A 27,994-nucleotide genomic window follows, 5' to 3' on the forward strand; every position below is an offset into this window, starting at 1 on the left:
TTTTTGCACCATTTTATATTAGCTGTTACATGGAGTATTATAAATGAAAATGTGCACAATTTCATGTAGAGTACAACAAAACAACTCATAGTTGTAGCTTTTATCAGTTTTGAAATATATTCATATAAATAATGATAAGTGCCAAAATTTCAACCTTCGGTCAACTTTGACTCTACCGAAATGGTCAAAAGACGCAATTGTAAGCTAAAACTCTTATATTCTAGTAATATTCAATCATTTACCTTCATTTTGCAACAAATTGGAAGTCTCTAGCACAATATTTTGATTTATGGTGAATTTATGAAAAAAAAAATTTTCCTTACGTCCTCGCGGTAACTTCCGAAAAAATCAAATTTTTTCGTCTGATAGTCGTAATGTTTGCACCATTTTAAATTAGCCGTTATATAAAGTTTTATATATGAAAATGTGCGCAATTTCATGTAGAATACAACAAAAAACAACCTATGGTTGTAGCTTTTATCAGTTTTGAAATATTTTCATATAAATAACGATATAGAAAAAATTCGTCCTTGGGTCAACTCGACCAAAATGGTCGAAAACTGCAACTGTAAGCTACAACATTTAGTCTAGTAATATTTAATCAATTACCTTAATTTTGCAACAAATGGGAAGTCTCTAGCACAATATTTTGATTTATGGTGAATTTTTGAAAACTGCTTTTTTTTACGTCCGCACATTACGAATTCATGCATCATTTTGTGATAATATTTTCTCTGTGTTGCCTTGATTGTTTTACAATGCATTATATACCAAAATAATCGCAATTTAGTGTACAATACAACGAAAAGAATTAACTCCTTAGCTTTAACCGTTTTGCTCACAGCGCGATTTGTATACAATTATGTAGGAAATTTTTTTTCGCCTTGTCATTTATCCCAATATTTATATATGATGATATTTTTTTTTTCATTTCTGATGGTTGCATACTAAACTTTAGGCAATGACAAAAACAGGAGCCAAAAATGAACTTTTAATCTTGAAAACTAAGCGTGCTGTGATTAAAAAAAACTAAAAATAAAAAAATAAAAAAATCCGCTTCGGCCCTCATTCCCGAACCCCGCCGGCATACGGGAGACTATTTTTAAAATACCGCTTCTGCGATTAAGGGCTAATGGCACCGTAACATACCTAAGGGAGGTGCCATTAACCGGATATCTGCACCATGAATCACCAAGTTTTGATTAATGGCAGTTTTTGCTTATCAGCATCCTGCCAAGAACAAAACCTGCCCCCAATAACCATAGACTGCCTGTATAGGATATTTAAGCACATTTTGAGGGCATTACATGGGTATTTAAGAGAGAAATTATAACACTTCATAAAAGTATTTTCTTTCAAAATATACTTTGATTTCCTCCATTTTCCAATGAACATATAAGTTTAATGGTCAAAAGCACAATAAAACATGTCAAAAACTTAATGTTAGGAGAGAGAGAGAGAGAGAGAGAGAGAGAGAGAGAGAGAGAGAGAGAGAGAGAGAGAGAGAGAGAGAGAGAGAGAGAGAGAGAGCAAAATTACCTTCTGGATTTCGATCTGGATTATATTCCAACGCATTATTACTAATGAGGTCAATGTCACTCAAAAATTCTTGAGCACATTCATACTGATGTCTATCAATCTTTGTCATCATGGTTTCTAAGTCCATTGGCTCTTTGATTATTTCACGGTAGTCAGGAACCTCTTCTTCATCAACAGGCTTCGTGAACATGTAAAACCTAAGACACGCAATGACAATGATAAGTAAACAACTCCGATAACCTGAAAACTAAAGTTAAAAAAGAACTCTCACCTACGATTTGCCCTTAACAATTTCCATATATATATATATATATATACACACACACAGGTTCATTATAGAAATAAAGGGAGAAGGCACAAAGGAAAGTGAAACGAAGTAGCTGCAAGATCTTTCGACTTAACGTCGTTTACTTAGCAGACTGACATACATTAGAAACAGAGTGGACAAGGAAGGGTCGCATAAGTGACAGATATGGATTATGAAGGAAACCAGTACCTAAAATCCAACACACCTGGATAATCAGTAACTTTCCCAAACAAAACATAGGTACAATTTCAGAGGTTTACAAAAACATCAAGTCCAACTGCTCAGACACAGGGACGAAACAATCAAAGAATTATACAAGGAGGCAACTGACCACATTCAAACTTTTGGTAAACAAAAGTTTTTTTTTTTTTTTTTGCAAGATAAACTTATTCACAAATTATATACTAAATATACATATACAAAGAAAATATCTATAAGGCAACTAATTTGCATTTAAGTCTGTGATTGTATCTTTGAGGTCATTATTAAACATGTTACATATACAGGGATCTAAATGAAACGGGCCACGACTGACATTGAAATTACAATAAGAAGTAAAATGTCAGATTCTACAAGATTTCATAATAAGGCATATTTTGATCTTGCAATTACTGAACTGCCAATCCAATTTATCCGGTGGTTGTTTTTCACTTGAATGAATATTGCATTGGATGTTTGCCCAGTTTTGACAGTATCTTTATGCTGTTTGATTGTTACTTCTAAGCCCTTGCTAGATTGACCGACATAAAAGTAGGGGCAGAAAAATTGAGGTTGACCTTAAAGAATTTTAACAGTGATTTTATGGTTTCAAAACTGTTAAAATAAGGCAAGATGAGAATGTTCTTAGAAGTTTCTTTCTCTGTGTTACTTACACTATAAAACTTGTTGCAGGCTTCATTATAGCAAATATCTAATATATGTGAAGGATAAAATAAATCTGTCCTTATTTTTCTTATGTATTCAATTTCTTGATCCAAATATTGGGGACTGACAATAAACAATGCTTGTAAAAACATAAAAGAAAAAGTTGATATTTTGATATTAAGATGCTAGCCTGAATAAAAATGGACATAAGTTAAGTTGTTGGTTGGTTTCCTATAAATAATGAATTTACATTGAAATAGTTCTCTATGTATCAAAAAAATCTAAGAAAGGGAGGCAATTATCTTTTTCCAATTCTAAAGTAAACTTCATTGATGGTACCTAGTTATTTAATTTAGAGTAAATCACATACATCAATACCAGCAGGCAAAACAGCTAAAATATCAACATATCTATACCATTTTAAAGGAATATAATGATATTAGGTAAATAGCATTTTTAAAATGACAAATTTTCTAAGACAATTTGTATTTTTCATAGCTACAAACCTCAGGTCTTAATAATAGGATAATTTCTAGCGCCTAGCTGGATCCGGTTAAAAAGCAGATGAAAGCAAGGAATCTTGTGATACGTATCTGGCAACGCATGCGTAGATCGGGTGAAGAGTGGTCAATCGCCGATCATCTATGCCAGTCTTTCCCAACTCAGGATGACTTAACAAACAGGGGGGCGGCTAGAGGTGGGCAGTATAACGTTAAGACCTCAGGTTTGTAGCTATGAAAAATACAAATTGTCTTAGAAAATTAGTCATTTTTTCATATGCGAACAAACCCTCGGTCTTAACAATAGGATAGACTCATACTTGGAGGGAGGTATAAGACATCCTAGACCGGCTGGGAGCCTACCCGCCAGTCCAGCTCTCAAAAGAAATAGTTCTTGGAGAGGGACTGAAGCCCCTTGAGAAGCTAGATACACTAATATCTAACCACTCAGAACCTGAGTGACGTACAATGATATATGGGATAACCATTATATAGGGAACCAAAGAGAAACTTTGAATATCCAATAACAAACCAAGTACTCCCAACTCCTCCTTGCCCAGGAGAGGAGCCTATGCTACTAAATAGTGAGTAAGATATTGTATATTGCATGACCACACTACCAGTATGACTACCCCACTCACCTGTATCAGACCAGTCCAGCAAATGACGTGTCAACTCCTTAAACCGCCCGAAGGAAGGAGGAGATCAGCCAACTCACTCATTCTCTCATCCACACAATCATCTTAGGCAAGATACAAAGGTGCCCTGTTAAGGGCAACTATGAGTTACACCTGTTGGGCAGCCACCACAGGACCCAGGGAAAACGTGTCCATAGATCTGTGGGCAACATCCTTAAGATAGAAGGATGTGAAGGTGGACTGGCGTAACCAAGTACCAGCACTCCGCACTCTATGTACAGCCAAGTTCTTTTTGAAAGCCAGGGAGGGACCAATACCCCTAATGTCATGTGCTCTAGCCTGCACAGACGTGGCGATGGAATCAAGAGTCAAGTATGCCTGTCTGATGGCTTCCCATATCCAAAAAGAGATAGTAGTATTCTTAGACACCTCTTTCTTTGTATGGCCTGTACTAACAAAAAGTCTGCGGCAGCCCGGTCTAAGGTGCCGAGTCCTTTTAAGATAGCAACGCAGGGCCCGGACAGGGCACAACAAAAGCTCTTGAGCATCATCACCCACAAAGTCAGTCAGTGATGGAATGGAAAACGAAGTGAACCTGTCATCATGCACAGAGGGATATTGGGTCTCGGCCACGAATTCCGGGACAAATTCGAAGGACACTGACTTCCAACCCCTGGTGTGCTTCACCTCATAACTCAGACCATGGAGCTCTCCTACCCTTTTTGGAAGATGCCAAAGCCAAAAGGAAAACTGTCTTGAGCGTCAGGTTCCTGTCAGATGAGCGACGCAAAGGTTCATTTGGACTCTTAGTCAAGCTCTTAAGCACCAAGGAAACATACCACGTTGGATGCTTGAGCTCTCTAGGAGAACTCGACTGCTCAAATCCCTAACTAGCAGGGAAAGTTCCCAGGAAGAGGAGATGTCGATACCCTTCAGGCGAAACACCAAACTCGGTGACGCCCTGTAACCTCTAATAGATGAAACGGACAAACTTTTCTCGTCTCTGAGGAAGGTTAAAAAGTCTGCTATTTGCTGAATAGAGGTCGCGAGTGGAGAAAATGATATTGTCATGTTACAATAAAGTTTTATACATACTTACCTGGACAGATAGTATACTTAGCTATAGACTCCGTCGTCTCCGACAGAATTTCCAAATTTCACGGCACACGCTACAGGTAGGTCAGGTGATCTACCGCCCTGCCCTGGGTGGCAGGACTAGGAACCATCCCCGTTTTCTAATCAGAATTCTTCTCTTCCACCTGTCTCCTGCGGGGAGGCTGGGTGGGTGGGCCATTAATCGTATATATCTGTCAGGTAAGTATGTATAAAACTTTATTGTAACATGACAATATCATTTTTATACATTCAACTTCCCTGTCAGATATATAACTTAGCTGATTAGCACCCATTGGTGGTGGGTAAGAGACAGCTAACAACTGAAATAGACAGGTAAACAACATATGTTGTAGGTATTAATAAACCTTGGTTCCTACCTTATTAGGCTGAAGACTTCGCGGCTACTGCCTTGGAGTCTGCTTAGCCTCAAGAGCCTCAGCGAGATATTGATCTATGGCTAAGAGTTCTTGTGGGTCTGCCAATGGGGTCTTATCCACTTACTCGGCAGAGCCTAAAGGCCTTTGTCATTGGGTGCTATTCCACTAACATGACAATACACCTTGTTCAAGGAGCACAAAAACCGATCCCGATCACCTGATCCCAACAATTCCATGTTAGTTCTAAGATTGTAAGGAGTTATCCCCGAACTCCTACAAAAAACCAAAAACTCGAAACATATTACACTTCATTACATAAAAAAAAATTTTGTACTCCCCTACTAGTCATACATACCCTTGATCCCCTACCAGCAATGACACTCTGCTCCCGTGCGACAGTAGTGAGCTTGCCAATAGAAAACCAAGCACATATCTGACAAGAGGGTTTATGTACGATAAAAACACAAAATTAAGGATCAGTCTTTGCTCCAAGACCCAGTACTGTATCTGCTGATACAAAAGGACCTAGCGAGAAGCACTTCTCATAGGTCACTCTCACATCCTTCAGATAATGAGATGCAAAACACTGAATTGCACCTCCATGTAGTCTCAATGATATTCTTTAGAGACATATTCTTTTGGAACGCCAAGGACGTTGCTACTGCCCTCACTCATGAGTCTTGACCTTTAGAAGACCGAAGGATTCCTCCGAGTTCAATTTCTTTGTGAGCGTCCGTAATAACGCTTCTCACAAAGAAAGCCCAGGCGTTCTTGGACATGAGTCTTTTGGGGTTCTTCACCGCACACCAAAGACCTTGTTGACAAGCTCCCATCTGTCTCTTCCTCTCTAAATAGTATTTAAGAGCTCTCACTGGACAGAGAGATCTCTCTATCTCTCTGCCTACCAGGTTAGATAGGCCTTTTACCTCAAAACTTCTGGGCCAAGGTTTTGACGGGTTTTCGTTCTTTGCCAGAAACATTGTCTGGAAAGAACAGATGGCAGCATCTCCTTTGAACCCCACCGTGGAATCCAGAGCGTGTAATTCGCTCGTCCTCTTGGCTGTAGCGAGAGCCACCAGGAACAAGCATTTCCTAGTGACGTCGCGGAAGGACGCCAGATGTAAAGGCTCGAATTTATCCGATGAAAGGAATTTCAGGACCAGTCTAGATTCCAACTAGGTGTTCTAGGAGTAGCTGCTTTCGAAGTCTCAAAGATCTAATTAGATCGTGTAGATCTTTGTCGTTAGCAATGTCCAGGCCTCGATTCCTGAATACTGAAGACAGCATGCTTCTGTATCCTTTTATTGTCGAGACAGATAGGTGTGATTCCTCTCTCAGAAAGAGGAGGAAATCGGCAATATTCACTATAGAGGTACTGGAGGAGGACAGCTTCTGACCCTTACACCACCTCCTAAAGACTTCCCACATTTGACTGGTATACTCTTCTCGTCGAAGCTCTGCGGGCTCTAGCGATAGAGACCGCAGCCTTGCGAGAAAAGCCTCTCGCTCTGACAAGTCTTTCGATAGTCGAAAGGCAGTCAGAGCGAGAACTGGGAGGTTGTGAATGAAACCTCTCGAAGTGGGGTTGTCTGAGTAGATCGTGTCTGTTTGGAAGCGATCTGGGAAGTCCACTATCCACTCCAGTACCTCGGTGAACCATTCCTGGGCTGGCCAAAATGGGGCTATGAGTGTCAACTTCGTGCTCTTCGAAGCTACGAAACTTCCTGAGCACTTCCCCCCACAGGATTTAACAACAGGGGGGAAAGGCGTATGCGTCCACACCCGACCAATCCATGAGAAACGCGTCTATTGCGAAGGCTCTCGGATCTTCCACTAGAGAGCAAAAGATCTCTATTCTTTTGGAGAGGAACGTCGCAAACAGGTCTATGTGAGGTCTCCCCCACACAGGGACAAAGACTTCGAACCACTTCTTCGTGTAGAGTTCCATTCTGTGGGAAGGACCTGATTTCTCCTGCTCAGTCTGTCCGCTCTCACATTCTTGATCCCTTGAACAAACCTTGTGAGGAGAGATATGCCTCTTTCTTTCCGTCCAGGTTTGGTTAACAGGTTTCTTGTCAACTGATAGAGGGAGAAAGAGTGCGTGCCTCCTTGCTTGCGTATGTAAGCCAGAGCCGTGGTGTTGTCCGAGTTTATCTGTATCACCCCGTCTCTGACTATCTCTTCGAAGAACTTTAAGGCTAGGTGTATGGCCACAAGTTCCTTGCAATTGATGTGCCAGGACACCTGTTCCTTTGTCCAGGTGCCTGACACCTCCCTTGCTCTAGCGTCGCTCCCCATCCCGACTCCGAAGCGTCGGTAAATAACACTTTTGGTCTGGGTTCTGCAGAGCAAGCGATACGCCTTCGTTCTTTTGAAGTGGAGGGATCCACCACTTCGATGATCTTTTACATCTTGTGGAAGTTGGAAGATGTCCGAGAGTTGACCCGTCTTCCAACTCCACACCTCTTTGAGGAAAAACTGAAGAGGGCGAAGGTGAAGTCTCCCTAGCGAGAAGAACTTTTCCAATGAGGACAGGGTCCCTAAAAGGCTCAGGTAATCCCTCGCTGAGCTGTTTCTTTCTATCTAAGAAGCTCGAGATTCTCGACAAACCTCGAGCGATTCTTTCTCGCGAAGATATACCGAAAACCCCGAGAATCCATCTGAATCCCAGATAGACCAAGTTCTGGCTGGGGATCATTTGTGACTTCTCGAGGTTGACGAGCAACCCTAGCGAATCTATCATGTTCCTTGTTACTTCTAAGTCCTCCAAGCACTGAATCTTCGACTTGGCCCTGATCAGCCAGTCGTCCAAGTAGGGAGATGTTTATCCCCTCTAGGTGAAGCCATCTTGCTACATTCGCCATCAGGTTGGTGAATACTTGTGGGGCTGTAGACAGACGAAGCACACAGCCCTGGAACTGAAAGATCTTGTCTCCTATTACAAAGCGAAGATATTTCTTTGACAAATGGTGAATGGGAACGTGGAAATATGCGTCTTGCAGGTCCAGAGAGACCATCCAATCTCCTGGACGAAGAGCGACATTACAGAGGCGGACGTTTTCCTCATGCGAAACTTCTTTTTCTGTACGAAGCGATTCAGAGCGCCTTACGTCCAGAACTGGCCTCCACCCCCCGATGCCTTTGGTACTAGAAAAAGGCGATTGTAAAATCCCGGGGAGTGTGGATCCTGCACAAGTTCGATGGCCTCTTTTTCCCACATTTGCTCCACCATTTGAAGGAGAGTCTTTCTCATTAACGGGTCTCTGTACCTCGCTGACAGTTCCCGAGGCGTAGATGTTAGGGGCGGGCTGTCGTCGAAGGGGATTACATATCCCTTCTTCAGGACCGACACTGACCAAGGGTCGGCTCCCCCCTTTTTGCCCATACTCCTGCAAAGTTCAGGAGTCTGGCGCCCAACTGGTGCTTGGAGGAGCAACAAGTCACTTTGATTTCTTGAAGGGCCAAATAAAAAACCTGAAGACCTCCTCTCTTTTCAGAGCTCTTCTGGCAAGGGGGACGAGCCGCTGCACCTCCACGAAAGGGCTGCTGAGGAGGACGAGATTCCTTCTTAAACCGTCGACACTACAGGGTCGTCCTTTCTTGGACGTTTGCGTTAGTAGGTGGTATTGTGTCGCCATTCTCAGTTAGCGAGCGAGATATATCCTTCACTAACTGAGAAGGAAACAGATGATCTGATAGAGGGGCGAACAGTAAGGCAGTCCTCTGGCTCGGAGAAACCCCTTTCGATAATAGGGATCCATAAACTGATCTCTTTTTCAGGAGACCAGCACCAAAAGGGAAGCCACTTCACCGAACCGTCCTGTACTGCCTTGTCCATGCAGGACAGGACGCTATGGAGAATTTCTGGGTTTTTCAGAAACTCCGGATCCTTAGATTTGTTGGCCAGAACTCCGAGTGACCAATCCAGAAAATTGAACACCTCTAAAAGTGACAAAAAGTCCCTTTAGAAAGTGGTTCAACTCTGAAGTGCTCCACGTCGCTCTGACCGAGCCTAAGGAGTGACGTTCTAGAGGCCTCCACTAAATTGGAAAAGTCGGCATACTGCAGAGGGCAGGTAGAGGAAAGGACCCATAGTCTCTCCTGTCCCATACCAAATACCTCTCTTTCCCCGTGCAATCTGGAAGGAGGGGCATGCAGAATACCGTCTTCCTAACTCCTCCTTCTTGTCCATCCAAGAATCTAAAGAATGGAGTGCCTTCTTCATAGATATCGCAGGCTTCATTTTTAAAAAGGCCGACGATTTTGCCGTAGCTGAGCTCGAAAAGAGCGAACGAGGAGAAGGAGGAGCCGCCGGACTAAGAGAATCTCCAAACTCTTGAAGTAGTAATGAGGCTAGACTTTATAACTAGAAAGTCACTCATTAGCAGGAGGTTCGTCATCAGACAATCGTCTAACCCTCGATCAGACGAAGGAGAAAGTTCACGTTTGGAGGGAGAGTCCTTCCAAGACCTCCCTATGTTCTGAAGGAGAGGAGCTCCTATTTGGAGAAGAGTCATAACCTCCAGGAACGAGTCCCCGACTCTTGCCTCCTGGCTCTTGACTCTTGCCTCCTGACTCCTGCCTCCTGGCTCCTGCCTCTTGCCTCCTGGCTCTTGCTCCTGGCTCCTGCCTCTTGCCTGTATGCCTCTACACTCCTGCCTCCTGGTTGACTCCTCACTCCTGGCTCCTGCCTCCTGGGTGACTTCTCACTCCTGGCTGGTGCCAGACGTCTGATCGTTTCATCCAGGTTCGTACCGGGAAACCATCACCTCGAGTAGGAGTATCGATCCTGGAGGCAGATACCTCCATGAGTCTGGAGGATCTTCTTAATTTAAAGGAAGGGAAGTGTCTTTCCTTCTAGGAGGCTCCCTTTGACAGGACTCCTCAAACGACGAAATCTGTTCCTGCATCGCCATCATGAACCTCTTTGTAGCCTCCTCTTTATCCTCTTCGGGAGGAGGGGAAGGAGGAGGGGAGGAGTCCATAGCCTCCACCTCCTGCCTCCTTCTCACTCTAGTTGAAAGAATGGCTCTTCTTGCCTTCTTCACTCCCGATGGAGACTCCTCAGGGAAGTTTTCAGGGCTCGAGTCAATATTCGGAGCCTTCCAACTCCTCTTGAGAGGCCGAGATCGATCTGATCTCTCCAATCACGTCTCGGTGATGAAGATCCCGACGACGAGAAACACTCACGTAGGACGCTTTTACAATAGCGGTCCTTGGCAGTCTGGGGTGTCACAGAAACCGCCGAAGGGACACCTGATCGGTGGGGATTCTCCACAACCTCCTTTCGGCTTTCGACATTCCTTCTCCTCTGGGCATGTGAGCTTGGAAGAGGTCTAGACCTAGGAGCGTTGCTGAGCCGACCAGATGCCCCCTCCACTACACTGGGGACACTCATATCACTGTCCACTGAAAAATCACTAGCCTTACCTTGTATGGCAGCCATTTTGTTTTCCATCAACTTGAAGGCTGCTTTTAGATCCGCAAGTTCTTTTGCTGGATCTACAGGTTTCTGCAATAGAGAAGGGGCTGCAATGGAAGGAGAAGTAGCAATACTTACCCTTGGGGAAGATCCCAAGCTTGGAATTAGTTCAGATCTAGAACTACTTAAACTTCTATGAGAAGCCTTCCTCACTCTCTCTTTCTAACTTTTTTAAATAATTAGTTAGATTCTTCCATTCGTTCTCACTCAAGTTCTCACATTCCTTACAAGTATTAGTAAAAGAACATTCATACTCCCTGCACCTCTTGCATACCATGTGAGGGTCTACCGAAGCTTTCGGCAACCTCACCTTACAGCCTACATTCACACAACGTCTCACAACCATACCAGAGTCAGACATTATTAAAGAAAATTCCAAAATCAAGTCCACAAAACAGTCCACAAAGCGTATGCCAATCCAACAATCCAGATACGTCACCAAAAGTCGGTCAAGAGATCAATTGCCGGTGAAAAAAGAAAAAACCAATCGAGGAGGAAAACCAACAAAAACAATGTTGATGGTCCGGGCGACAGAAGAATTCTGATTAGAAAACGGGGATGGTTCCTAGTCCTGCCACCCAGGCAGGGCGGTAGATCACCTGACCTACCTGTAGCGTGTGCCGCGAAATTTGAAATTCTGTCGGAGACGAAGGAAGTCTATAGCTAAGTATATATCTTGACAGGGAAGTTGAATGTATAAAAAAACCCTGTTTACAACACCAATCACTAAGTAGATCGCCCATTTGCCTTGGTAAACTGCGGAGGTTGACCTCCTAAGACTGCTGGACATGTGCCCAGCTGATTTCTGAGAAAAGCCTCTCTCTCAGAGGAGGAGATAGTTGATAGCCTCCAACCGTGAAGAGACAGGGATTCTACTGACTGGTGGAACCTTTCTGCATGGGGCTGGCACAGGAGATGCCGCCAAGGGGGAATCTCCCTCGGAATCCCCGACAACGACGACAGCAGATCTGGAAACCATTCCTCATAAGGCCACAGAGGGGCTACCAAAGTCATTCTGAGACACTGAACTCATCAGCCTGTTCAGAACCTGACGGACCAAACAAAATGGAGGGAAGGCATACACCTCCAGGTTGTCCCAAGGATGTTGGAATGTGTCTTCTGCCAATGCTAAGGGATCTGGAACAACTGAACAGAACACCTCCAGCTTCCTGTTGTAGCGTATCGCGAAAAGTTCCAGCATGGGTCTCCCCCAAATCTGGAAAAGCTTTTGTCTGCCACCACTTGATGAAGGGACCACTCTGTGCCTAGGATCTGATCCCGGCGACTGTGTTTGTCTGCGACCACATTCCGTTTCCCTGGAGTATAACTGGCTGAGAGCTCAACCGAATTGCTGATTGCCCACTGGTGAAGCTCGACGGTCAAGGCATGAAGTTGCTGAGAAACCAGGCCTCCCTGTTTGTTCACGTACGCTACCACCATGGTGTTGTCCGACATGAGAACGACAGTGACCCTCTACCATCCCCCGAAACTCCTTCAGACCCAGGAAAGCCGCCTTCAACTACAAGACATTGATATGCTGCTGCTTGTCCTCCAAACCCCAAACGCCTGAAGCAATGAGGCCGCCTAGGTTTGCGCCCCAACATGCGAGGGAGGCATCCGAGAACAGAAGGAAGTCCGGAGGGAGAGAACGCAGAGGGACGCCCTTCAAAAGATTCTGGTCGTCCAACCCCCAATGAAGGTCTTCTCTCACTTCCAAAGACAGTGGGACCATAAACAGGAGAGAGTCCCCCGCCAGAGACCAGAATTCCCCCAGTCTCCATTGCAGAGACCGAAGACGCCCATGAGGGACCAGCTTCTCCAGAGAAGATAACACTCCCAGAAGAACCTGCCACTGATGCGACTTTGACACTTGAGGGGCTGTCGTCAGCCCGAAGCACAAGACTTTGAACTCTAAGTTCTTGTCCGCCAGAGAGAAGCGAAGGAACTTCCTGGATGTGGGATGAACAGGGATTTGGAAGTATGCGTCCCTCAAGTCTATCGACTGCATGAAGTCGCCTTCCCTCACGGCTGCCAACACCGAGTGCGGGGTATCCATCTTGAACTGTGTCTTCCTGATGAAGCGATTCAAGGTGGATAAGTTGATCACAGGCCTCCATCATCCCAACGCCTTGGCCACCAAGATGTGACTGTAAAACCCCGGGGACAGACGCATTACTTCCCCTATCGCATCCTTGTCCAACCTTTTCTGCACTTCCTCCTTGTCCAACCTTTTCTGCACTTCCTCCCGAAGAGCCAAGAACTTCAGAGAATCTGGGGATAAGTCTTCCTGAGCTGCGGCTTGTCCACCAGAGGAGGAGAGAAGTCGAATGGCAACAGGTATCCCACCCGAAGGACATTTACCACCCACTTCTCCGCCCCATAACTCTGCCACTTGGCCCAATGGCCAGCCAGACACTCCCCCCCACCTGTGGCGCAGGAGAGGGAGAGACGCCCAACCTACCGACGGCCCACTTGACCTCTGCCCCTGGGGCCTCTTCTTGGTTTAAAGGAACGATAGCAAAAGGGGCGTTGATCTTGAGACTTGGGCTGTGTCGAACTGGAAGGCCCTGCCAAACTAGAGGTCCTCGATGGCCTACCAGGCGACGATCTCCTCAACTCCTGTTGGACCGGGGGAGGAGGAGGGGCTGGACGTCTCCAAGGGCGGGACTCTGATTTAAGACACGGCTTGGTGCACCAGTCGGTCCTTGGTGTCAGCCGGGCGTCGGCCTATCACATTTTCGAGTTCTGTCCGTGGAAACAAGAACTGTGACTCCAACAGATCACTGTTCCTCAAATCCAGCAAAGACTCAGTGTCGAGCGACCTCTCCATCCTAGACAAAGCCGCGTTCGTCCTAACCAGAAGATTAGCCCATAAATTGGCACTGAGGTTAGCCAAATAAGAAAACGCCTTGCCCCAGGAGTGCAATAGACTGGCAAGGGAGGCGGCACTCACCAACCCTTCAGGGGACCTGTCAGAAGCTATCTTGGCAATCACCACAGACCAGAGGTCCAGCCAAGAAACAGTATGCAACATGGAGGCCGCCATAGATTCCAAAGCTAAGGCATCTTGCGGAGACAAGGATGGGGCCACTGACCTCACCTGTTCCAAAATCAAACCCAGCTTTAGGCGAATGATGTCTGGGTTAAGGTGGCGTGACAACAAAAACGCAGAGCTCGTAGCATAGTACTTCCTGTCTTGTGAGAGGTGGGGGTAGCAGTTTGTTAGAGCCTCTAGAGCGAAGTGAACCATCCCGGTCAGAAACAGAGACGTTAACCTTCTGCAAGTGACTGAACGTTCCCCGACAACGGCAGCTAATGAGATGATTTGGGGTCCTGAGTAGCTCCCACCAAGGCTTCCAAGCAAGGAGTGTAAGACGACCGAGCCTGAGTCCTACTTTCTAAATTGTCGACCCCACGAATGAAATCAAAAACTTCCGAAAAGGAAGACAGAAACTCCTGCGTGTCCCCCTCCTCCTGCTCTGGCACCGGCGACCAACGACGAGAAGGATGTGTAGGCTCTTCTAATGCACCTTCTTCACCAAAATTCACAGGAGGGTCAACAGCCAAACAGTCCGAAACCCCTACTAACCTATCTAGGTTGGGTCCAAGCGTCAGCCTAAGAGACGGACCCACTGTAACACTAGGCAGATCACTTACCTCAACAGTGACTCCAGACGTCTATAAATGGTCACGGGGGTGGCGGCCGTACGTACGTGAGATGGGGGGGAGGGGGGACCTCAAGCACTCGAGATTGACGCAGAATCCCTTATAGTCGACGCCTTGGAAGCACCAGTTAGAGAGGCAGGCAAACACATTGGCTGCACCAACTCCGTGCTAACTACCTTCGACCTCTTGACAGCCTTCAGATCTTTACGGTGATGAATAGGGCTTGGAGAAGAAGGAGCACTAATATCATGTGCATGGGGAGGGGAGGTTGCAACACGCTCGCGACGTGCAAGGGCGGGGGCGGGGTTTTTTTGCACGTTCAAGATTCATCGACGAAGCAACCCCTGCAGAACACAAACCACTAAAACTGCCCGAAACCACAGCACTCTCGGGAACACCTCCGCATTGTTCCTCCCTCGACGGCGAAGGATGGGCAGTCCTTAGCCTTCCAATGCTTAATACGCCGACGAGGTGTAAAGGGGGAAGAGGGAGAGGAAGACGAGCACTAGCTTCTTATGCTCTCTTCTTGGAAGGCGGGGACAAAGCAACGCGTTTCCTACCACTCCTCCCAACCGATAAGGCAGCCAACTTCACATCTAATACAGAGTCCACCCTCTGAAGCACTGCCTGGCATATGACCTCGGACTGATGTGCCAGAGAAGGCTCCGAAGACAAGAAAGGGAGTTAATGCGAACTGGGCGGCAGTGATGACGTCGCGGCTAAGCGAGGCGGATCGGAAGTGGCGACTGGAAGGTACGTCATCGATGAGAGTGACATCAGGGCTGAAAGAGACGCCAATGGCGGAGGAATATACAAAGACGGACCCTGTGACGTCATCAACGGGGCTGACGCCGCACCGTCACTCTGATACAAAGCGGCGGCAGACACTGGTGGAGCAATACAAGATGGCCGACTGCCCCTACCCGCGGAAACGAGACCGGGGGGAGGGGGGGATGGCCTGGCTAGACCGGGAGAGGGGGGGGTGCGAGCCTCCACAAAATGCGCTAGCAACACCCCAAAGGACTGGGTACCCTCTAGCCCAAGTGTCTTCCAAATCACCGCCATTTTGGACGCCTCCAACTCTGGAAGAGAAGAGAATGATGAAAAAACCTCACCCTTCTCAGGAAGCGAAAAAGCTCCCGAGGAAGAGGGGGCTATACTACAAAAAATACCTTGGCGACCTCCCGATACTTAAATCGACGAATCAATGGAAGAAAAGAAAGGAGATGCAGGGACAACGCTACTATGGGGGTTGACTACTGTGGAAGACGAAACATCGGGAAAAGGAGCAAAGCCCTCCCAAGTAGGAAGAGTGGAGACTCAACGATGATCCCTCTTACCATAAAACTTCCGCCACTGCTCCTTAGGCCATGCCCGGCATTCTGTACAAGGAAGAAGAAGCCATAATACCAGATAAAAACACACACACACACATTAAGAGAAACAAAACAGGCAATGAACCAGGAAAAGGCCAAGAGAGGAAAACACAACTCTCACCCAGGCGGTTAAGAAAAGACTGGCGTAGATGATCGGCGTTTGACCACCCTTCACCCGCTCTATGCATGCGTTGTCAGATATCACAAGATTCCTTGCTTTCATATGCTTTTTAACCGGATCCAGCTGAGCGCTATAAATTATCCTATTGTTAAGACCGAGGGTTTTTTCGCGTATGAACAGTAGCGTTTTTCAAAGAATTCCACGTACAAGTTTGAGAGTGGTGATAAAGGGTTGCCCATTGCCATACCAAAAATTTGTTGATAAAATTCATCACTGAATATAAAGTTACAAATCACAAATGCACAGTCTAGTGAGTGAAATAATGTGACTTACAGGTAGTGGTAATTCATGCTGGGTCAGTTCATTACTAAGATACTCTAAAATAGAATCTATAGGAACTTTAGTAAAAAGAGAACATACTTCAAAACTAACAAATCTATCAGTGGGGCTAAAAGTAATTTTGTTTATCAACTAAATCTAGAGAATTATATATATAAGAATCTCAGATGTTCCAAGTAATGGGGACAAGAGCTTAGTGATATATTTAGAAAGTTTATATGAAATTGAGCCAACAGTACTGATAATAGGCCGCATAGGATTATTTTCTTCGTGAGTTTTGACTAATCTGTACAAGTAAGGTAGCAAAGGAAATTTGACTGACGAATGGTCCAGTAGTTCAGTTTTATCTTAAGGATTTTTTCACTGTGCTATAAGTTTTTTATAACTTGATCAAACGATTTTTTGGTAGTTTTTTGTAAGTCACATCATCATCGAGTAGGGCTTGCATATGTGATATGCAGTCAGCTTTATCTAAAATTACTATGCTATTTGACTTCTCAGCTTTTGTGATGTGGATAGTTTTGTCTTTTTCAACATCGGTCAAACTTTTCTTATAGCGAGCAGGAAGTTCCTTTCATGACTAACATTGGCAGCTCTGTAAACGATACCTTTATATATTTCAACATGATTTTGAGGAAGATCACAATATTTTTATTAAAATTTACTTAGGGATGATGCAATCATTAGAGCAAAAGGTCGATTTGCTATAAAGAATGATAAACCATATACAAGGGTACTCAAATTTTCACTTATTTGTTTACTTGATAGGTTTAAGAAAACTGATAGCAGTGTTGGATTCTAGATACTTATTTCATTTATAATCCCTATCTGTCACTTACACGGCCCATCCTTGTCCACTTAGTTTCAAATTTATGTCAATCTGTTAAGTAAAGGATGTTGAGTCAAAAGATCTTGCAGCACTCCATTGTTTCACTTTCCTTCCTGGCTTCTACGTTATGTATTACCTGTACATTTTGCCATCTTTGGTTATAAAAGCACCCAATATAACAAAATGGCAATAATAAGAAATTTCTTAAAAGTCCTGAGGCTATTGAGTAAAAATATTTCTAACTTCCCAAAATATATGCTATCAAACCTCTTTTACAAGCTAGAAATTACTTCAAAAACATACTCAGATACTGTACTCATATCACAAAGCCTACAAACTAACTATATATGTACAAAATATACAACTTACGTCCTATTCTTAGCCAGCTTTGCACATATCTCTCGAAGAAAAATACGTAATTCCCTGAGTGTAGCTTCTTCGAGTTCTTCAAGCCTCTTCATCTCTTTGGAATTGAAATGATGCTGTGGAGGTGGTGGTGCAAGAGGCAATGCCTCCAACGGCTTCCTGATAGTTCGAACCTGCAACACCATCTTAAATTTTGCAAATAATATTCAGCAGACAGAAGTCTAAAGATGATTATCATTATATCTGCAATATATTTTATCACACTACTGCATAAATACAAAATTAAAAACCATATAACAAAGACGATGGAATAGTTTTATGCCAACAATTTTATTTATGACTATCAGTCAGAAACTAAAATATGTATTAAGTTATCTTCACCACAAATAAATATAAACAGGAAAGCAGGATTAAATTAAAAAGGAGTATAAAGCTAGCAAAAGTAGTCTGTCTGGATATGAGAGTGAACCTTTGAAGAAGGCTCCAGAAGAATTACTGCATCATGTCCTTAATTTTGTACATAAATTTGGTCAATTTGAAAATCTTATTCAGACTGCCCATTGTTTGAGTTGCCATTTTAGTCTCTGACTCAAAGCCTCTATTTGTACTGGATAACACTTCCTAAATATTTTGAAGATTTCAACCTTATTAATCTTTTCACCATAAAGTGATATCATACCCCTTCGTGCATACACTATCCCTTTTACTTGCTTTTCTTAGCAATGCCTTTAGTCCCATTCCTCTAAAATGTGATGTATTCTATTAAGCGAGCTGAGTGAAGCATGTGCCATATTACAGATTAAAATTACATCATCTTCATATTCCAAGGAGGCCAAGCTTCCATTGTGTTATTCTAAACTTTCACTTGTATCTTCAACCTTTTTTTTTTTTGTCATAAAACCCTTAAGGGCAAACAGCAAAGCTGATATGACATTTCCTTATAGCACTCTACTACTAACTAAACTTTGACAAGACTCTGTCAACATCAACTTGACATTTGTCTCATTCACAGATAATTTCAATATGCTTAACAAATCTAATGAGCATACATTGAGACTGGTCAGTGGACTCTGTAAAATGCCTTCTTGGAATCAACAAAAGCCATTGGAGAGGAATTTTTATATTCTCCATACTCTGCTGAACAGTTGTCAACACAAATATTTGTTTCTTTCTACATTCTAGAGATACGCTTCCTGAATGTTTCTGTTACAGCTGATATTATTCAAAGGATATGTGTATTTGTAAGCTCCAAAATTCCTAGTGAACAGTTTTGCATTATTAAATTTTTCATATCACAAAACTTCATCCAATGTCAGAAAAATAATGTGAATACTGAGACTACTTATAAGCTAACTATTTTAAGTAATTTTACACACTTTATCTTAGTTTAAACACTATATCATAACTTACAATAGAAATATACAAATGAATGTCAAAATAAATACCTTTGGTTTCTGAAGAGTATTTACATAAAACAATGGCTTAAAGAATTGACGTCTCTCATCTTCAGTAGGATTTGACATTGCCAAAACTTCTTCATGATAAACACTAAACAACATCTGAACCTAAAATTAAGGAAAAATATGATTGTAACATTTTCTACACACAATATTTCCTCCTTAGCTGTTCATCTAATGACTTGATAAACTTAACTCTAAAGGGTACATTTCATGACAAAAATTTTTTAGAACAAAACACATTTATATATATAAATATATATATATATATATATATATTATATATATATATATATAATATACTTATTAAAACAAAGTCTGGGAAAGAAATGTGTGTAAACCTGGAATACATCATACAAAATGTAATCAGAATAAGAATGAAGAGGGCCAGCAGGCTGGGAATGCAAAGCAGAATCATTTCTTTTTCATCTCTTCAAATCAGTGCTGCAGGGTCGCTTAGCATGGAATTGAACAATTATAATAGAAAAAATATTACAACACAAAGAAAATAGAGGTTGTTATAATAAAATTTGCACGTAAAACTAGAGGAAAAGTTTAATAAACTTACATCACCATCCAATTCATCATAGGGCACATCTGAGGTAGCTAAGAGTAAAAGTGGAGATGTAGGATCCAAGTCATCTAGCAGTGATGCAAATGTTGCACGTAAGGTATCTGAGGTAGTTCCCCACCATTGATCTATGTGAGGTACATAAACAATACTTGGAAAACTGCGACGAGCTTCATGGAACACCTGCAGTTAAAAGAATATTATCATTAAAACTGGTATCCATCGGCTGAATAAAAACAATCAATCTCTCTCTCTCTCTCTCTCCTATTATATTTGGTTAAATTCCTGAAAAGTTTTCTTTTCATCATATCTTCAAATAGGTTATTTGTTACAGCCCATTATACCTATTAGCCTTATATCATATAATAATGACCTAGTTACCCAACCTTAAGAGTCGGAGGGGATAAAGTCATACAGTTAATGCTTCAGACTCTTATCAGCTTTGTCCTACCTCCTCAAGTGGAATTCAGGCCAATTATATTAAATGGATGGTATAACAAACAATGACTACATTAAATCCTGTTTTCATACATGCCATTCATGATCTTCAGTGCGCTTCTCCCTTCCCTCCCTTTTCCAGATGAGGTGTGGCACAGAGTAATGAGACGTACTCCCTTGCAGTGTGAGTTTCTCACTCTCAGAGAAATACTAATTACAAACAATGTGTTTGTATATACAGGTATTCTCGAGTTTAATTATAAAAATTTCATACTGGTTATTTCCTCAACATAAAAGGCACAAATTAAAGTGCAGATTTTCTGAAGCATCCATCTACCCCAAGTATAATGCTTTATTCCACTTACTTTTCACCAGATTCTTTTTCATCTCTCAATACTTGACATTCAAAGCCTCTATTAACCTGACTGTTGTCCAATTTCCAACTTTCTCTCAAGAACAAATCCTCTATATGAGGCTTACAATTGAAAAACGTGACTTAGTAGTCTCATAAACATAATTTCAAGTGCTAGTACTCTCCAAGGAATGGATGATGAAGAGTATGACAAAAATAAACTGTTTCTGTGGGCAAAGGACTGGTTTGGACTGGACAGTAAACGATTCATCACATACTAAAACCTCTAGTACTGCCTATAGTGTACTATAAAAGGTACACTGTCAACAATGTCTTTAATGAGTCAAATTATACAAAGGAAAACTTTCTATAAACTATGCAAATGGTAAATATCTGATAAGTCACGAAGAGTAGCAAACTGACCACCAATATCAAAAAGAAATAAGGAAAACCAAATTAAGTTACAAGTTTATCATGCTAACCCCAACTAACAGTCAAGCGAGTTATCAAAACATCAGTCCATCTGCAGTCAATGGCTGGCCTAATCATATGAAAAAAGTTTTGAGCCATACGCCTGTTTACTTTTTTTCAATTATACTTATTCTCTTTTATTAAGTATTTTTATGATAGTTCTTAAATTATCATTTTAGTCAACTGATAATTCCATATATTGTACGTATTTCATCACATTTTTCCTTGTCCAGTATGCTTGTTTTGGAACTTTATTCTCTAAAATTACAAATTTTTAACCCATTTGTATTTTTCATAACTAACAAACCTGAGGTCTTAACATTAGGATAATACTAGCGCCAAGCTGGAAACCGGTAGAATTAATAAAAAAAAAACTTATGAGATCCAGGGACTACTATTGGCATCTGTAGCAGGTCACGGGGTATTGTGGTTCCCAGAATGCCCTAGGCTTCCTGTGACCTATCAGTTACTCTTCCAACCCAGTTTAGACTGTTAGAGGGGTGGTTCGAGGTGGGCCTTATCTGTTAAGACCTCTAGTTTGTTAGTTTTGAAAAATACAAATTGGTTAAAAAATGACAAATTTTCAACTAATTTGTATTTTTCATAACTTACAAACCTGAGGTCTTAACATTAGGATAAATACTCAAAGCAAGCTGGAAACCAGTAAAGTTTAAAATAATTGTGTACGCAAGGGACTATTGGCATCTGTGCTTGGTCACAAGACATGTGGAGCCACCCACATACCTCTCATTAACTCGTGACCCCGTTAGTTATTCTTCCAACCCAGGTTAGTTGATAGAGGGGTGGTCAGAGGTGGGCCTTTGTATGTTAAGACCTCAGGTTTGTAAGTTATGAAAAATACAAATTGGTTAAAAATTTGTCATTTGTTCATATACGAAACAAACCTTCGGTCTTAACATTAGGATAGACTTACTCTTGGTGAGAGGTAAGTACTATTAATCAACTGGGAGTTTGCCACCTTTGATCAGTTTTCTGAATACTAGAATTCTACATAACAACTGACCAGTATTTCAGAATCTAAGACATATATGAATATCATAAGAGTCAGACTTCTGGGTTTTACACAATGTCATAGTTCATTGCGTCTGAGGAAGATAAGAAGATCTGTTCATCTAACAAACCAATCCATCCACTCATGTAGGTTTGTTATCATTCCTCTCCCCCTTGCTAAAGTGAGGAATGTCCTGCTACTGATAGGAATCTTACAGATACTAACCCTAACAGTATGGCCACTTCACTCACCTGTACCTTACCCGTTCCAGCTTATGATAGTACTCCCTTCTTACTGCCCTAAGTAAAGAAGACAGAAATTTGAAAAGAGGAAGGAGGCCAGTTAACTCCTCCATTTCATATTCATACCATCATCTTAAGACAAGATACCAACTGACCCGCCAGGGGTACTGGATGAGTTACACCATTTGTTGAGCAGCCACCAAAGGACCCAAGGAAATTGTGTCTAAGGGCCTCTGGGCAACCTTATAAATATACAGGAAATTGAAAGTGGGTTTTCATAACAAAGAACCAACTCTCAAATTTCAATGAACAGATACACCTTAACATTGCTCAATTTTGAGCTTCGATACAGTCACAGACCAACAGTCACGATCATTTTAACAGATATGTTCTAATATGCCAGATGGCCCATATTCCTCTGATGACCTACTCTTCTGTATAACCTCATCGGTACAACTTGACAAACAAGGAGTAGGCTTCACCGATCGCCTCTGTTTGGCCTGTTCCTTTACGTCTACCACCTTAATGTTCTAGGTGACGTAGTTCTTTCTATAATCACAGAGAACTTTGACAAGTCAAAAGCCGGTCCTGTTGAAGGTCTCTCACACATACTCACACCGTACTGTGCATGACTAAGAAATGTATCTGTCATCATCACCTGTGCTGCATTGACTCATTATCCCAGATTCCGGAGCAAATTGGAACTGATGTTCCTAACTACATTTGAGTCTTCGTCAAAACCCTGGTTATTGAGTACTCCCACTCTACCAAGGTCAGTTTCCTGTAACGTGACTGATGTATGTGCCTGGTGGTAGTCTGTCAAGTCTACTTTGATACAGAGCATGTTTTCACTTATCAGATTGGAGTTCTTATGTGCCCCATCCAGTTCACTGCTCCTTATTAATCTGAAGATTATTCAGTGTGAAGCGATATTCACATGCCCAATCACCAGTCCAATGTATATCACCATACATGTAACCATGTAATTGCAGAGATAATACCCTCTGTTCTGACAACCTCTCCACCAGATCATTGTCTACTGACCGAATGCCTTTAATGGACAGAAACCTCCTCTATACAGGCAGTCACGGCCAAAGTGTCATTCTGTATATGTGAGCTAACAACCTTTGGAGTCATGTTACATCCGAGGTGACACTACACCCAAAAACCTAGAACTAATAGTTCGAAAGGGGATACTGGTCAACCTCCAGACCTTGAGGTATTAATTCTACCTATCGGTGGTGCCTCTTACCCACACGAACCTGGTAGCGATGATTGTGCTACAATAAACTTTATCAGTCACTCATCCAGGGTCCTCCTTAATTACTGGAACCCATCCTTCCGTTCGGGACATTGCGGAACAGGTAGAACCTAGAGTTTGCGTAACCTCCAGGTTGTTCCCAGTATCGCAAATGGAATACTCAGGTTCCTCGAAGGGTAAAACCCGAGACAGCTATTACACGGTTTTCCATTATACGAGTTCCTCTCTGGACGAGTGGTTTGTGCACTCCTCTGCCAAACCGGTGGTCCGAGGTCCTACTCCCATCTCGGCCAACATGGAATCAGAGAAACTTATTTCTGGTGATAGAAAATAATTTGTTAACAGGATATGGCTCATTTTTCCACAAGTAATGTTAGTTCCCAACTACGAAACACCTTATGCGGTGACCTATTACAATATACAGGCATATGTTCAATAAACTACCCTCCAAAGGGAAATCCTATATTGCCAGAAACCATCATGGTGCTATTCTCGAGTAACCTAGCCCAGAATTGTACCCAACATCACTTCATCCTACCTCATTCTCGTAGAATGGGAAACTCCCCACTTTCCCCTTCCAGATATGATGAGGTTCTAATGCCTTGCTCTAGCCAACTGAAGCTCGAACCCTCTATGTTAGGTTCATGAGTTTGATATAGAAACTAGACCAGTATGGAAGAGACCCATTTGCAGATTCCAGGTTAACCTAGTCAACAACCACTTGGACTAGTCTATGTAAGTATAGTCAATTAAGAATTGACTAACTTATTTTACTAGTCCATGTAAGTATAGTCAATTAAGAATTGACTAACTTATTTTAAGTTGGCAAAACGGTTAAAGCTAATGAGTTAATAATTTTTTTGTTGTATTGTACACTAAACTGCGATGATTTTGGTACATAACAAATTGTAAAACAATCAAAGCAACACATTGACCCTGGCTTGGCTAGGTTAGGCTACGTTAACCCTTCCAATTAGGCTAGGACCCTGGTTTGGTTAGGTTAGGCTATGTTAACACGACCAATTAGGCAAGGCCAACTTCTCCATCACTTAGGGTAGGTTAAGTCCATCAGAGATGTACTCTAAACTAGGCTAGGCTAGGCTAGTATAGACTAGCCTAATCTAGAAACTAAATGACTTAGGACAGGGTAAAGCCGTTCAAGAACGTTTGGGCTATCCATGCTAGGCTACAACCACAACCTCCTAGGCTGAAGTGGGAAAAGTGTTTTGAATGGGTAGCCTAGGCACTAGTCTATGCTTAGCTATACTTATAGCCTCACTAATTCGCCCAACCTAAGATAGTAAGGGCATATTCAAGCAGCCAGACCATGTTAAGTCATCAACCCACTGTTAGGCTAAGTTGACATGTACGACACATATGTCGGACCCACCTAACCTATGAATTAGGCTAAGCAGACCCGGCTAAGCTAAGAATTGTACCACTCAGACTAAGCTAAGATAGTAACTGCAGGTTTGAAAACTAAACCGCAACTATTAGCTGGTCCAAGTCAGAACATGCATACCCGAACCAGTTAGTTCGGACAGTCTAAGCCAAGATCTACTACTCAGATTAACCCTCTTACGCCGGAGTGGTAAATAAAAAATTGTCTCCCGTGTGCTGGAGGGGTTTCGGAGTGAGCGCGGAAGCGAAAAAAATATTTTTTTCAAAAAATCACAGCGCGCTTAGTTTTCAAGATTAAGAGTTCATTTTTGGCTCCTTTTTTTGTCATTGCCTGAAGTTTAGTATGCAACCATCAGAAATGAAAAAAATTATCATTATCATATATAAATAATGCGATATATGATAGCGCAAAAACAAAATTTCATATATAATTGTATTCAAATCGCGCTGTGTGCAAAACGGTTAAAGGTAACAAGATACTTTTTTGTTGTTGTAATGTACACTAAAATCATTTTGGTATACAACACATTGTAAAACGATAAAAGCAAGAGAGAAAATATTATCACAAAATAATACATGAATTTGTAACGCGCGGGCGTAAACAAATATTTTTTTCAAAAATTCACCATAAATCTAAATATTGTCCTAGAGACTTCCAATTTCTTTCAAAATGAAGACAAATGATTGAATATTACTATACTGTAAGAGTATTAGCTTACAATTGCAGTTTTCGACCATATCTGACGAGTTAAAGTTGACCGAATATCGAATTTTTTTTTATATATATTTTTTATATGCAATTATTTTGGAAATAAGAAAAGCTACAACCTTCAAATATTTTTAGTTTTATTCTAAATGAAATTGCGCACATTTTCATATATAAAACTCTATGAAATGCCTAATATGAAACGGAGCAAATATTCCGAGAATGGGACGTAAGTATTTCGGAGATTTGTGGCGGAGAATCCGCGCGCGGAGGGTAGGAAAGATTTTTTTTTAAATTCACCATAAATCGAAATATTTTGCTAGAGACTTTGAATTTGTTTCAAGATGAAGATAAATGACTGAATATTACTAGACTGTAAGAGTTTTAGCTTACAATTGCTTTTTTCAACCATTTCGTTAGAGTCAAAGTTGACCGAACGTGGTTTTTTTTCTATTTATCGTGATTTATATGCAAATATTTCAAAAATGAGAAAAGCTACAACCTTCAATTATTTGTTGTTGTATTCTACATGAAATTGCGCACATTTTCATATATAAAACTTTATGTAACGGCTAATTTAAAATGGTGCAAACATTACCACAATCGCACATATGATTTTTTCGGAAGTTACAGCACGGACGTAAAGAAAATGTTATTTTTTCATAAATTCACCATAAATCAAAATACTGTGCTAGAGACTTCCAATTTGTTGCAAAATTAAGGTAAATGCTTGAATATTACTAGAATATAAGCGTTTTAGCTTACAATTGCGTTTTTCGACCATTTCGGTAGAGTCAAAGTTGAACGAAGGTTGAAATTTTGGCAATTATCTTTATTTATATGAAAATATCTCAAAACTGAAAAAAGCTACAACCATGGGTTGTTTTTAGTTGTATTGTGCATGAAATTGCGCACATTTCCATATATAAAACTTTATATAACGGCTAATTTTAAAATGGTGCAAACATTACCACAATCGCATGTACGTATGATTTTTTTCGGAAGAGTTACCGCGCAGACGTAAGGAAAAAGTTTTTTCATAAATTCACCATAAATCGAAATATTGTGCTAGACTTGCAATTAGTTGAAAAATTAAGGTAAATGATTGAATATTACTAGAATATAAATGTTTTAGCTTACAATTGCATTTTTCGACCATTTCGGTAGAGTCAAAGTTGACCGAAGGTTGAAATTTTGGCAATTATCGTTATTTATATGAAAATATCTCAAAACTGATAAAAGCTACAATCATGAGTATTTTATTGTTGTATTCTACATACAAATGCACACATTTTCATATATAATACTTCATGTAACGGCTAATTTACAATGGTACAAAAATTATGTCAAAGTGACTAAATAATTTCCGAGATGTGTCACAGATACTTTTTAGTGCGGCAAGAAAGAAATTTGCGCTTGCGCGCCTGTGTAACGATTGTAAACAAAACAACACCTTGATCCGTAAACTCCCAGCATCCCCCAAGGCGCGTGATTCAAAAGTTTTAGGCTGGTAGGCCTATAAGTATTTTTCCGCGAATTCTAAAAAAACTTTTGTAAGTAGACGTAAAATACGTCCAGTCGGCACACGGGAGACAAAAAATGTAGACGTAAAATACGTCCAGTTGGCGTAAGAGGGTTAACTATAAGATAGTACAGTGGTACCTCGAGATAAAAAATTAATCCATTCCGAGGCGCTCGTATCATGAGTTTTTCGTATCTTGAACCGCATTTTACATGTAAAATGCCTAATCCGTTCCAAGCCCTACAAAAACACCCCAGTAAATTATATTTCCAGGCCTACAACACATGTTCTAGGGTTACGACGCGGATCCGACGGAAGAAATGTGACTCCAAAAAGGCAAAATACTGTACATACTTGAGTAATATTCAACTGCATGTAATGTTCAACACCATTTTTACTGCATATATTAGGACTTTAGCATATGTCTCTTAGCAATAAGCCTAGCCTATGTTAGTGGTTGCTACTGTAGCCTAGTCTATGATTCTGACATCTAAACCTAAGAAGCTAAAAGCTTAGAATATGCCAATAAAATGTATAAATAATCAGGATGTACTCATTTAAAATAATTATTAATTAATCAATAACTATAATACAAAAACAAACAAAAAAAAACCTTCCAATCGTTTGTTTATATTCAGCTCTTACGAGTACTGAACGAACGCCAAGCAATCACTTTTCCTAGGACACAGTAAGCCATAAATTTTCATTAGTATCTCTCTTCAACTAATGAAACTACCAAACAGTATAATAACCATTCATTTTTATTCTTTAATAACCATTAATTTCTATTCTTTATTCTATCTTTACCTAATGTTTTTTTTTATTAAATGTATTGCATGAATAAGTTTTTCAATTTACAGCATCCTTTTAGCAATAGAATACATAAAAGCACAAGGGGTAGATGCTGACCAATAGGAGAGCAGGATCTTATGGGGTGACTAGCATCAGGAACCAATGGGAGAGCGGGAGGATAGTGGCGAGTTTACTCAGTTGGCGGGGCGCTAGTTTTAAAATTGTTTTCGGTGGTCCGCACGAATCTCG

At 41.5% G+C, this 27,994-nt stretch overlaps 1 protein-coding gene across 1 annotated transcript in view; it reads right to left on the reverse strand.

The window, feature by feature from the left end:
• LOC135224912 (ATPase family AAA domain-containing protein 2-like) overlaps positions 1-27,994 on the reverse strand; it is a 262,177-nt gene that overhangs the window by 31,045 nt on the left and 203,138 nt on the right. The window contains exons 15-18 of the mRNA XM_064264237.1: positions 19,546-19,731; positions 18,966-19,085; positions 17,524-17,693; positions 1,540-1,736 (exon numbers count right to left, since the gene is read on the reverse strand). Coding sequence (XP_064120307.1) covers positions 1,540-1,736; positions 17,524-17,693; positions 18,966-19,085; positions 19,546-19,731 — 673 coding nt within the window. The remainder of the gene's footprint in view (positions 1-1,539; positions 1,737-17,523; positions 17,694-18,965; positions 19,086-19,545; positions 19,732-27,994) is intronic.

This window comes from Macrobrachium nipponense, chromosome 12 (assembly GCF_015104395.2).
Source record: "Macrobrachium nipponense isolate FS-2020 chromosome 12, ASM1510439v2, whole genome shotgun sequence".
NCBI classification, from domain to species: Eukaryota; Metazoa; Arthropoda; class Malacostraca; order Decapoda; family Palaemonidae; genus Macrobrachium; species Macrobrachium nipponense.